This window comes from Molossus molossus, unplaced genomic scaffold (genome assembly GCF_014108415.1).
Source record: "Molossus molossus isolate mMolMol1 unplaced genomic scaffold, mMolMol1.p scaffold_m16_p_11, whole genome shotgun sequence".
Taxonomy (NCBI): domain Eukaryota; kingdom Metazoa; phylum Chordata; class Mammalia; order Chiroptera; family Molossidae; genus Molossus; species Molossus molossus.
In genome coordinates, this window is record NW_023425346.1 from 74,281,622 (window position 1) to 74,294,131 (window position 12,510).

At 39.0% G+C, this 12,510-nt stretch overlaps 1 protein-coding gene across 1 annotated transcript; it reads left to right on the top strand.

The window, feature by feature from the left end:
* Positions 1-398: 398 nt before the first annotated feature.
* ATP5MC3 (ATP synthase membrane subunit c locus 3) lies at positions 399-3,844 on the top strand. Its single transcript, XM_036254992.1, has 5 exons — positions 399-477; positions 664-770; positions 1,957-2,034; positions 2,519-2,712; positions 3,376-3,844. Exons 2-5 carry the CDS (start codon positions 732-734, stop codon positions 3,488-3,490), a joined length of 426 nt encoding a protein of 141 aa, XP_036110885.1. The 5' UTR covers positions 399-477; positions 664-731; the 3' UTR covers positions 3,491-3,844.
* Positions 3,845-12,510: the final 8,666 nt, after the last annotated feature.

The window sequence follows — 12,510 nt, forward strand, 5'->3', positions numbered from 1 at the left end:
TGAATGAACCCATTTTTCACACACACACACACACACACACACACACACACACACACACACACACACACTCCTATTTTACAAAGAATGACCAGGAAGGGGACCCCTCTACTAAAGAGCAACTGATAAAAGGTCAAATTTCACAAGGTGTCAAGTGAAAGAAAAGTAGCACTTTTTTCCTGCGGCTCAGATGAAAACTTGTTCATTTCTCTCTGCCAGGGCTAGTATCCAACCTCTTTTTGTCTGTCCATTACCACCCCCTTTCCACTAGCCCATCATCCGATGGCTGTCAGTGTCCTTCCAAGTGGTTACCAATAAAGTTGTTACAAAGTGACCTTGAGCGTCTTCTTTGCTGCACCCGATTCCCCGCCTTCTCCATCCGGGTGCCTTGGCTCGGATAAGAGCCGGACCGCGCCTGCGCGCCCAGCCCCACTCCTTCGACCTCTGCCGCCGCTGCCGCCGCCGCCACCTCCCGGGAAGGTAAGCCGAGGGCGCCGGAGCAGGGCCTGGCCCGGGCGGAGCAGCGCCCACGGGGACCCATTCATTCTACTGGCGCCTCACTGGGCGCAGGGCCCAAGCTGACTGCGTGCACAGGAGCCCGCGGGACCTGGCGGGGAGGACAGGCCTTCGGGGGGCACTTGACCTTAAGCCTCTTTTCCTCTACAGAAAGCGGGAGAGGAGCCCACATCGCCTGCCACCCAGGTCCTCCAGCCGCACCGCCCCAGGAGTGTAAGATGTTCGCCTGCGCCAAGCTCGCCTGCAACCCCGCTCTGGTGCGTAGCCCAGCCGGGCCGGGAATCAGGGCCCGACCTGTTGGCCAGGAGCGTCCACGTTGTTGAATGGGCCACCTCGCAGCGGCGTGCACCGCCCTCTCGGGACAGCTCTCCCCTTACCCTCTAAGCCTGTGTCCTGTTTTTTCTTTCCTCCTCCTCCTGGCGTACCTCACTCTGCTCTTCCCCTCCACCAGGGCGATGGAGAGCAGCTGAGGCCTAGCTGTCAGGCCTCAAGCGGTGTAGGTCAAGCCCTCCTTGCCTCCAAGCCCCAAGCGGCCCCCTCCCCCACTCTCTCGGTCACGCTGGTGGGTTGGGGTCGCCGCTAAGTTTGGGGTGCTGTGAGGATAGTAGGGGGCCGCCGAGGCCTAGTTCACTGCAGTACCACTCTCCATTGCCTGTGTAGGTCAAACTTGCTGCTGCAGAGGGAGGGACTTTGCCTCGCCCTATGTGGGTGGAAGAAGGTGGCGGAACAGCTGAAAGGCTTCCTTCCTCCCTCTAGAATGTTATTTCCACAACCATTTTGGAGGCTTTAGGTGAAGTGAAGATACGGGGGATTTGTTTTAGAGAATTAGATCTTGGTTCTGAGGGATTTTCTGTGACCTTAGTTTAGTGGACACTCAAGGACAGGTGGAGCAGCTGGACTGGAATATGTCCTTATGGTCAGAGTATTTCACCAATTATTCTTACTCTGATATAGAATTGCTTAAACTGCATTTTAATTTTATGATTAACAGATATATTGGAATATCTTGGAAATGGTGGGAGCTCCTATTAACTAATGGGCTAGTTTAAGAAGCTTTTATGGTGACACTCCTAATATACTCACTTGTTGGTCCACTTAAACTTACCAAAGAGTGAATATATGGTATTTATTGCTGTTTTTCTAATGTGAATTATGGCACTACAGTAATTAAAAATTTTAAAGCAGTACATATTTTTTAAACTAAGAAGTTCTGTTCAGTATTTTACAAATAGCTTATGAGGCAAACTTTAAAATTTCATTAGCAACTTTAAAACTATTAAAATTGCTTCATGTATTAAGAATGACCAAACAGCCAACATAAACGTCAATACAGAAAAGTCATGAACTTTGACTCATTTTTGCTGCTTGCTTTCTTAGAACTCATGATGCAAGAAGGGTCACTTAAGCCTTATCTTATTATGAGGAATGTTCTTTCATTAATAGATCCGAGCTGGATCCAGAGTTGTGTACAGACCAATTTCTGCATCAGTGTTATCTCGACCAGAGGCCAGGACTGGAGAGGTAATAGTAGTAATAATAGAAATTAAGTGACACTTCTAAGTAAATCTTACGGTTTTGATTAAAGTGAAGGGGGGGGGGTGTCATTAATGAATGTGCAGAAAATAAGCCAAAAAAATAAACTTCTGTATTCAAAACTTATCTACCTGATTTCACTAAGAAATACAATTAGTATCTATATTTAAGTATATAGACTTGAGTTGCTTGTATTTAAGATTTTATGTAATAACTGCCGTTATTGAAAAGCCTACTCTATTAAAAAGCATATGCAAATATATTTTTAACTTTATAGGGTGTAGATATTGTTATTTCTATTGTACAAGATTGGAATTATTTTAAGCTCTTGGTTTTCTTTATTGTGCCATACCACCTTCTATTCAAACTTGGCTACAAAATAGAGAGCTAGTTACCATTTTGACAGTATGGTAATTAAAACAGCTAATTCTGATTACTGATTTGACCTTTGCCCTTATTTCCTGTTCTCTAGGGCTCTACAGTATTTAATGGGGCCCAGAATGGTGTGCCTCAGCTAATCCAAAGGGAGTTTCAAACCAGTGCAATCAGCAGAGACATTGATACTGCTGCCAAGTTTATTGGTGCAGGCGCTGCAACAGTAGGAGTGGCTGGTTCTGGTGCTGGTATTGGAACAGTCTTTGGCAGCCTTATCATTGGTTATGCCAGGTAATTTCATGGCCAAATAAGATCATGCTTGAAATAGCTGGAAACTTAGAAAACCAGTGAAATAATAATAATAGCTACTTTGTATTAAGTACCTACTCTGTGTCTTGCATTATATTTTGAGGGCTTTGCACACATTATCTCACTTAACTCCCCACAACACCTGTTGGAGATACACTCCAGTTCACCTATAAAGGACTAGAGACACGGGTCTCAAAGTAATAGTAAGTGTCAGGAAATAAATTTTAACTCAGTTTGACTTCACAGTCTGCACTCATAATTGTTAAGCTATATTGGGAATATAATTAACAGTACATTCTTTAAAAGTCAATTTCCATTTTATTATTTAAGACCTTATTTCTAAACTATCAGATCTTAAAAGTTATAGAACATACTTTCAAAGGCATAAGAATAATGTCAGAACCCCCCAAAATGGATGAAGACTAACCATTTATATTGACATATAGAGTCAGCTCTCCCCCTTTTCCTCATATGATTAGGATTGAGGAGAAAGGAATGTCAAAAGCAAATCAAAAGACATCTAGGCAGATACTTTCCCCATACTTTCCAGTTTACAAAGATTCCCCACACTAGTAATCATTTACCAAACATTGAAGTCCAAATAATATTTCAAAGTAACAATTAAATGTGTTGTGTCTCTTTTAGAAACCCTTCGCTGAAGCAGCAGCTGTTCTCATATGCTATCCTGGGATTTGCCTTGTCTGAAGCTATGGGTCTCTTTTGTTTGATGGTTGCTTTCTTGATTTTATTTGCCATGTAACAGAAATTACTGCCTGAAATGTTGGCATTCATATTAATTACGGATGTAATTCTGTGTACCTTACTGTGACTCCGAACACTGTAGTATTGGTGTCATGGAAATAGATATTATTTCCAAAGTCATTTCATTAAAGATGAAAACTTTAATTTTTGCTGTGATTTGTACTTACCTAAATTTAGATCATCACAAAGGACATGCGTTCAGGCAGATGCTATGTAAGTCAGAAGAAACTATAGTAGTTGTCTCACTGATGAAGAGATCTTAATGTGATTTTTACAGGAATTCTTTGATATAGTGTTCTGCACATTGTAAATTATAGGGTTTTATTCATTAAAAAAGAAATATTTTAGTGCTTTGAGCTTCTATGAAATATGATTAATTAAACCAAGGTAGTTAATTGCTCAAGGTGGTTTGGAGTTTTTAAGGGCTAACATGAATTCAATACTTAGGAGCAGGGTCACCTTCCAAGAGTAATTTGGCTGGTCTTAATTACACAGCTGTATCTCAAAATCATGTCAGCTTTTTAGGAATTGAAGCCTTGTTAAATGGGGGTGGGAAGCAATTTTCACTTTTCACTAATTTCTAAGCAATTGTGTGTCTATAATGACTCTTAAACTGTCTTCTAAGAAGAAACAATCTAGCAGCTAGTTTCTTGCTTAAACAAGGGTCTCATTAAAAACCAAATATCAAAAAGTAACTGAATAGGCTACATTTTTAAAGCCAAAAGTTGCTAAAGCATTGCTTATCATTGATACTGACATGTTGGAGTCTTGGAAATAATAGTTGGTTCAACAGTATTTTGTTTATAATAGTGCATGTTACTTCTTGGTGAAATTTTTCCTATTAAAAGAAACAAGGTGGTGGTACTACAGAAAGACTTAAGTTTTTCCCCTAGCAAATACATTGTACCATTATATCATTTGTCTCAATTTCAAGGTTTCCATGAAGGTTAGGATGACAGTTATGAAACCTACATATTACTCCTTTAATGCCCTCTGCCTAATTTGATTTCAATTGAGTCATCAGTTACCAGGGTTTCTCAGAGAGTGATGGGATTCAATAATCACTAACTTAAATGTATCCTTCCTATAGTCTATACAGTGAAATGAGGCCACAAAAAGCTAGAGGTAGAGCTACTACCTTTGGTTGGGTAATCTAGTCTATAACATTCCTGGAGCCTTCACTGTTTTTTGAACAGTACTACCCAGTATTTGAATTCAGCAATGTAAATTAAAAGTACTCTATTATATGACCCAGCAATTCCACTCCTTGGTATATACCCAAAAGATTTAAAAACAAGTGTTCAAACAAAAACTTGCATTCAAATGTTCATAGGCACTATTCACAATAGCTAAAAGGTAGAAACAACCAGTTGTCCATCAACTGATCAGTGGATAAGCAAAATACATATCCATGTAGTGGAATGTTGTTCAACCATAAAAATGAATGGGGTACTGATACATGCTACAACATGAATGAACCTTGAAAACATGGTAAGTGAAAAAAGCCAGACATAAAAGGCTGCATACTATATGATTCCACTTACATGAAATATCCAGAATAGGCAAATCCATAGAGACAAAACAGATTACCAGGGGCTGGGGAGATGGGAAGAATAGGGAGCGACTGCTTAATGGATATGGGGGTTCCTTTGGGAGTAATACAAGTATTTTGAAACTAGAGAGGTGATGGTTGCACAATATTGTGAATACAAATTGGCACACTTTAAAATGGTTAAAATGCCAAAATATTTTACTACAATTAAAGTACTATTAACACAAAGTACATAGTATAAATCATACCAATTTTTTTAAATTCTAGGAAAAGATGTATATATTAACTAATCCTCTGTTCCCAATTGGTTTAAATAAATCAACTTGTATTTAAAAACAAAAACTGTTCTTAATGTTCTTGTGGTGGTTAGCTGAAGAGACCTGAAACATTAATTCTGGAACAGGTTTCTTGCAAGAGATGTCCCTTGCTGAGGAAATCTGACAGTGGAAAAGAAACATCTGGGTGGTAGCTGCCTGACTTCCATGTTGCTGAGCCAAAAAAAAAAAAAAAAAAGCCAGTATAACAAGTATAATAATCACAACCTACTTTACCTTAAAAGCAAAAGGACATGTTGAAAGGATCAACATCCTAGAGTATATCCCTCTACTATATTTTTATTTCCAGTGACAAGTTTCTGACATTGAAAGTACCTCACTGGAATACAACTACTCTGGCAGCTGCAGAAATGTTGATTATGTACCATTTTACAGGATGTACTGCTTCCCTTAGTTCATGAGCCTTACAAACAAGTATTAATGGTATATGCTTTTCACCAGCTTCTTAGTTTCTGAACAGAGGCCAATAGGATTTTATTTTCAAAAACAATAAGTGAGATCATGTTGTTAATAGTTTGGCCTGTTTAAAAATCCAACAGGTGAGAGGCAGCACCTGAGAGGGGTCAGTGCCAATTCGATGATATGTATTCAGAATATTCCCCAAAGCATTTCAGTTTTCCAGGCATACTTTTTATTTGGTATTAAGTTGTTACCTTTCCAAGTTGCATAAATGTGATGTTTTTAATGCCTTTGGGATTAACTCAAAATGTAGGTTTGAGTATGAAATGTATGTTTGAACTAAAGAGAAACTTGTCATCTAGCTACAAACAGCAAATATGTAGGGAAATAACTAAAACTCAGAATGGTGAGTTCCAGAAGAGTGGCAGTAAGTACTAAGATGTTCAGAGGGGGGTAGAAAGAATTTCCAATGATGCAATCACATGAAGAAATGTTATTTGTCTACAACTTAAGATAAATCTTAAGGAACTGGTAGAGTGAAGACAGGCCAGAAGAAGCGGGCATCTTGGCTAGTGGATAGCATCTAGAAAGGTATGTGAGAAACAGCTGCCTGGGTATGGGAGGGAGGTAGTGGGAGATAAGGCTGCAAAGGTAGACTGGGGCCAAACTATGTAAATTGGCAGATATTAGAGTGTGGGTTTTATTGTGATGGATAATCCAACTGCCTTAACAGGTATGGATAATCATGCCTTAACTTGCTTTGATGTAAAGATAGTTAAGTGGTGGCCAAAACTTACAGGACTTATAAGAAAATATCTTTTTATAGCTTTTCTTTTTAAAAAAGATCACGAGTTTATTAGGCTCCTCTTCCCTCTGCCTATCCCTATTTTAACCCTTCTCCCCAACACACAAAAGCTCACTTGTGCATGCATTTATAGGCTTTCTGGTGTTGTGTATAGTACAATATACCAAAGCATTACTACTTAAAGTGAGGTCCATGGACCAAAACCATTGGCATAACTTGAGAGCACGTCAGAACTATAGGTTCTAGAGCAGTGGTTCTCAACCTTCCTAATGCCGCAAACCTCCAATACAGTTCCTCATGTTGTGGTGACCCCCAACCATACAATTATTTTCGTTGCTACTTCATAACTGTGATTTTGCTACTGTTATGTCTTAGGCGACCCCTGTGAAAGGGTCATTTGACCCCCCAAAGGGGTCGTGACCCACAGGTTGAGAACCACTGTTCTAGAGCCTTACCCCAAAACTTCTGAGTCAGAATATGAATTTTAACAAGGATCCCAGGTGATTTGTATACACATTAAACTTTGAGAAGCACTGTATGAGAATACTGTAATTTCCAGCATGCCATGACTCACTCCTTATCTTTCAAAATGCTGTCCATTCTTTCATTGGAAAAAAAATGTCCCCCTCCCCACTGTAATGTACTGCTAATCCCATGACTGTGTGATCTGAGGACTTCTGAGGCTTTCAGGGGCTTCAGGAGGTCCTCCCTTTTCCACAAAGCAACATAAAGCTGAAGCAGATACAAGAATGCAAGTATAGGCATGCCTCTTTTTATTGAACTTCACTTTATTGCGCTTTACAGGTGTTGCATTTTTTACAAAGTGAAGGCAAGACCCTCCACCAGCAAAAAAATTACGACTCATTTTATTGCGATACTTGCTTTATTGCAGTGTCTAGAACCAAACCCACAGTATCTCCCAGGTATGCCTGTATCTTCTATTTCCCTTGGTCACATCCTTTCAGTTATCAATCTGTTTATAATCTAAAAATTGGCCCAGGATCCTGGTCAGAATCTGTATGTCTTTCTCCTGGTTGATGCTAGTAATCTATCTCCTCTTCGAAATTTAGTACCTTAGACCTCCTTTCCCAAGGGAGCTTAAATATTAAGGAATTGACCTGAGATCAACAGACTCATAAATCCTAGGGCTTTTGATTGTTCGTGTGAGCTAACATCCTCCAACTGATCTTGGCCGACTCCTAAGAAAACCCATGGTTGTTGGCTGCCATTCAATAACAGCTTTTAGTCAGCACTTCCCAGCCACGGAGACTCCAGGATCTGCTCCTCTTATAGGAGAGTCCCAGGGTTTGCTTCCTCAAATAGCTACAGGTTGGCTGAGTCTTTCAGCCGCTGGACAGCTCAGTATTATTCCCTTAATACTTGTAGCTAAAGAGCAGCTCAAAACATTTATCTGCCTCTTTAGAAATATCTAAAATGTCTGTAGCTCTCAAGTCCTCTAAAGTCATATAAAAGAAGCTTATAATACTGCATGTTATCACACCCTTGATATATTTTCTCCATAACACTTACTACCACTATTTAAATTCTTACTGTTTTCATATGTATTATGTCTCCCCTCCCCCATGATAGTTTCCTTAAGGGGCTTTGTCTTGTTTATAGTTGTAGACTCGGCACCAGGAACAGTGTTTGGCATGTTTATGCTCAATACATCTTGGCTTTATGAGTAAAGAACTATATAGAGACAAAGCATCCGATTGACAACAGTTAACCTAGGAGGCTGTTCCAAAGTAAGAAGGTAACTGGAAAGAGAAGGTATTAGTTTGAGGGCCAAGTAGGATCCATATAACCAGACCCTCCTTGGTTCCTGGAATAGGAATTCATGGCTTTGGTATTATGTGAGCCTCAAGTTGACAAATAGGCTGGCCATGAAGGGTAGACACTGGAATGCCAGACAAAATTCTTTACCCTAGAAGTGGTTCTATCTATTTTTATTGGTAATTTAATAGTGTGTGGAAAACAGACTATAATGATGACAGCCCTCTTTCTAGTGAGTGGGATGAGAGACTGGAGGAAGCATTGAAATGAAATATGAAAATAGAGCCCTTAGATTCCATTCTCCGTCTCTGGGCTGGTCTCACTGAGGATGGCATAAACTCATTGGTAAAATTTGAAGATAACTACAGACCTTTAATTTTTTCCCCACAAAGCCACACACAGTAAATAATAAAAGATTTTGCAAAACCAAAGGTTAGGGCTGAGAGGTGGACAATGGTCCCCCTTGCACTTGAAATGTTCTGAACGGTATTTCCATATTGAGAACAGGCACTGAGAAATAACTATAACATAGGTCATTTCAGTATTGTGCAGGAAAACCCTGGGCTATCAGAAATAGGAAAAGACAACCTACCATGAGTAGAAGCTACCAAAAAAAAAAAAAAAAAGAATCAACTCTAATGTCTAGAGCCATGCTATTTTCATTTCATTTCTCTGATACCAGTTGGGTATGGATGGATAATCATGCCTTGCCTCTTCCACCACTTTCATAACACACATACACCTGATCACACTGGCAAAATCCCAGCTAATGTACTGTACTGGGTTGCATCTTGAGGATACCTATGAAAATACAGAGGTTCTTCCCCTGAATCCAAGAGAGATATAAGGGATGCCCTAGAGTATATTATGTTTTGTTTAGCTGCAAACAAACTATGTTTAATAAATTAAATCAATCAATCTCTCTCTCTCTCTCTCTATATATATATATATGGCATGGTTTTAGTAGAATTCTTATGAGCAATAACAGAAAATGGATTAATAACCACATACTACTTTTTTTTGGTACGTGCCCCTAGCGGAAACTGAACGTGGGACTCTCTGGTCCGCAGGCTAATGCTCCAACTGCTGAGCCAAACCGGCCAGGGCCCACATACTACCTTTTTTTTTTTAAATCCTCACCCGAGGACATTTTTCCTTTTTTTTTTGCACAGATAGAGTGGGAGGGAGAGAGAGGAAGAGAGAGAGAGAGGGAAACATCGACGTGAAAGGGACCATCGAGTGGCTGCCACCTGCACGACCAACCAGGGCTGAGGACAAACTGCAACCGAGGTACATGCCCTTAGCAGGAACCGAACCCGGGTCTCTCCAGACCGCAGGCGGATGCTCTAACCGCTGAACCAAACCAGCTAGGGCCCACATACTACTTTTAACCAAGGCAGAAAATACTACATTCTGTGTCATTTGGAAGGTTTTCAAACTATTGAGAGGCCACCATTGTTTCTTGTGGTATTTAGTAATGGGCACTTTTGCAATAGAAATTAGTTTTCTTTAAATAGCCTCTTCTGGTATCTAAAGGATGCCAGTTTTATTCAGAAGTCACGCTGAGTTCTTGAAGATTTACCAGATCCTCACTAATTTTCCTAGGACTAAGTTGGGTAAATGCATGTATGGAACAATAAGACAGGTAAAACAGGGTTCCAGAAGTTTCCTGCATTTGTAAAGAGAAGATTGTAGACAACATTAAGGCTGTTGAGAGGTATTGAGGAATGAAGAAGTGAGAAAATAATTGAAAAGCACTTTATGAGGATATGGATAATTATGAGACAAATTCACAGAATCAGAACTGAAAATAGTAACTACATTCATTTTGTCCACACTGAATTTTTCTCCATTTGTAGAAAAGCTATAGTCAAAGAATTGTTGTGGAACTAGAAATATGTAAATAAAGTGAGACCCTTTGCTAACTGCCAGGCTGCCAACAAGCACAGAACAGATTTTCATCCTTTCCACCTGTTTTCTTCCCATCTTTATTTTATTTCAGTTTATACTTTAGAAAATTAACTAAAACTGCGTTCTCACAACAGATCAGAGTACTATTTGTATTACTGACTCTTCTCTTGTCTAAGAGGACTCCTGAAAGACTTTATTTATTTATTAATTTATTTATTTATTATCCTCACCCGAGGACTTTTTTTTTTTTTTTTGCACTTAACTTCTGATAGAGCAGGAGGGAGAGAGGGGGTAAGAAAGAGAAACATTGATGTGAGAGAGACACGTTGACTGGCTACCACCCACATGACCCCAACTGGGGCTGGGGACAAACTGCAACGAAGGTACGTGCCCCCAGCGGGAACCAAACCTGGGACTCTCTGGTCCACGGGCCAGCATTCTAACCGCTAAGCTAAACAGGCCAGGGCTGAAAGACTTTATTTAAAATAACATGTTCCTCTAGTGCATTATGGAGATAATTACTTGACAATAGACTGGAGAGGTAGGGATGAGGAGGAGAAATTTAAAACCAAACCTACTGCCAACTGAAAATGAATCAACACTGGAGAAAATAATTAAAAATTTTTGATATAAGTGAATGAAAAATAATTGTTTAAAAAATTGACTGTAATTGATGAAAATTTCTTATGAAATGCCATAACATTTACAGTTTTTTGTCACATTGGATATTTTGGGGGAGGGAGAGAAGCAGCAACATATTAATGAATGCATTCTAGATTGCATAATTTGAGATTTGTTAGTCACACAACTTGTCCATCATCATGTTCATCATCAGTAATTTGAGCTGCTGAGGTTTTGTTGATGTAATTAGTGTTACACTACACTAACCCTACTTAATGATATTGACATTATATGGAGATGATACTTTCATTTTAATTTGATAAGTAAACAGAGTTAATAACCTGGCTTCTTTCTGTTCTCTTGAGTAATGAAATTAGCTTTAAAAGAGAAGTGAGTTGGCTCACATACATGTATACAGGCCAGAAATCTGTTAAAAGGTCCAGTGCCATTACAGTTTCACTTGCATGCCAGATAGCACTATTGAATTGCAGGTTCATTAACTCTCAAATACTATCCCTACAATCTTACAATAATTTCAGTTCCACTTTGATTTAGAGATAATGTTTGGGAGTGAATTTTATGTTAATCCATAAACTGTATTCATAATTTTGTTATGGACTAGAAATCAGCACTTAATAAATGAAAATAACAAGATACTGAAAAAACTTGCCTTTTAAAAAAAATAGTTAATGCAAATGTTCACAGGAACCCTGAACATACTTTTCAGTTTATGCCAGTAGTATTTATTGAACAATCAACATCCCTACACTTAACATTTAAACACTTAAGTTGTATAGAGAATCACAGAGCACCATTAAAAGAAATAGTTTCAGTACTGTACTTATTTCTGTTTTTAGGAGTTTACCTGTGTCAGTGACAGAGAAGTAAATACAGGGGTGGACAAAAGTAGATAAATTACAAGCCATCATTACCTAAAAGATAAATCATAACTAAGTATATGAAATAATAATAAAAAAGACACATAATACAATAATAAATAAATAATACAAGAATAAACTATAAACCAACTTTTGCCAACCCTTTTATGGTCTCTTGTCTCTCTTGTTAATGTAATCAAATGACCTCCCCCACTCCCCTCTTATTCTAAAGTTACCTTCAAAGCTTGACAGACATTTCTTTGGCAATGCAGAGACCTATTAAGCAGTGTGATAGTATTGTGGAAAGTGTGCCACCTCTGTGTCATATTCTAATTTAGTGTCCTTTGGTCCTCTCTAAACTAGTTGTTGATGTTTTAAAGGCTTGGAATTATTTCTACTAAATGATACATATTATTTATAACTACTAAGTAAAGGAAAATTGATAAAATAGGATACCCCAAACTATGGAAGTTTATCTTACAAATTCTTGCACAACAGATTACGGTGTTATAGAAGGCATTGTATTCCTTTTGGTAAGTTACTTAAAACTTAATTATACGCTAATATCATACACTGATTGGAAATAATCAGTTCCAAAACAATCAGTTCCAGTTATAGCTTAGTAAAATTCGAACAAACGCCATTCAGAGAAAAGGCTTGTTCTTTTCTTTCCAGAACTGACTTATCTGGCTTCCCTGCTTTGAGCATATCGGGGGTTTGGGGGGCTATTTCCGGCAAACT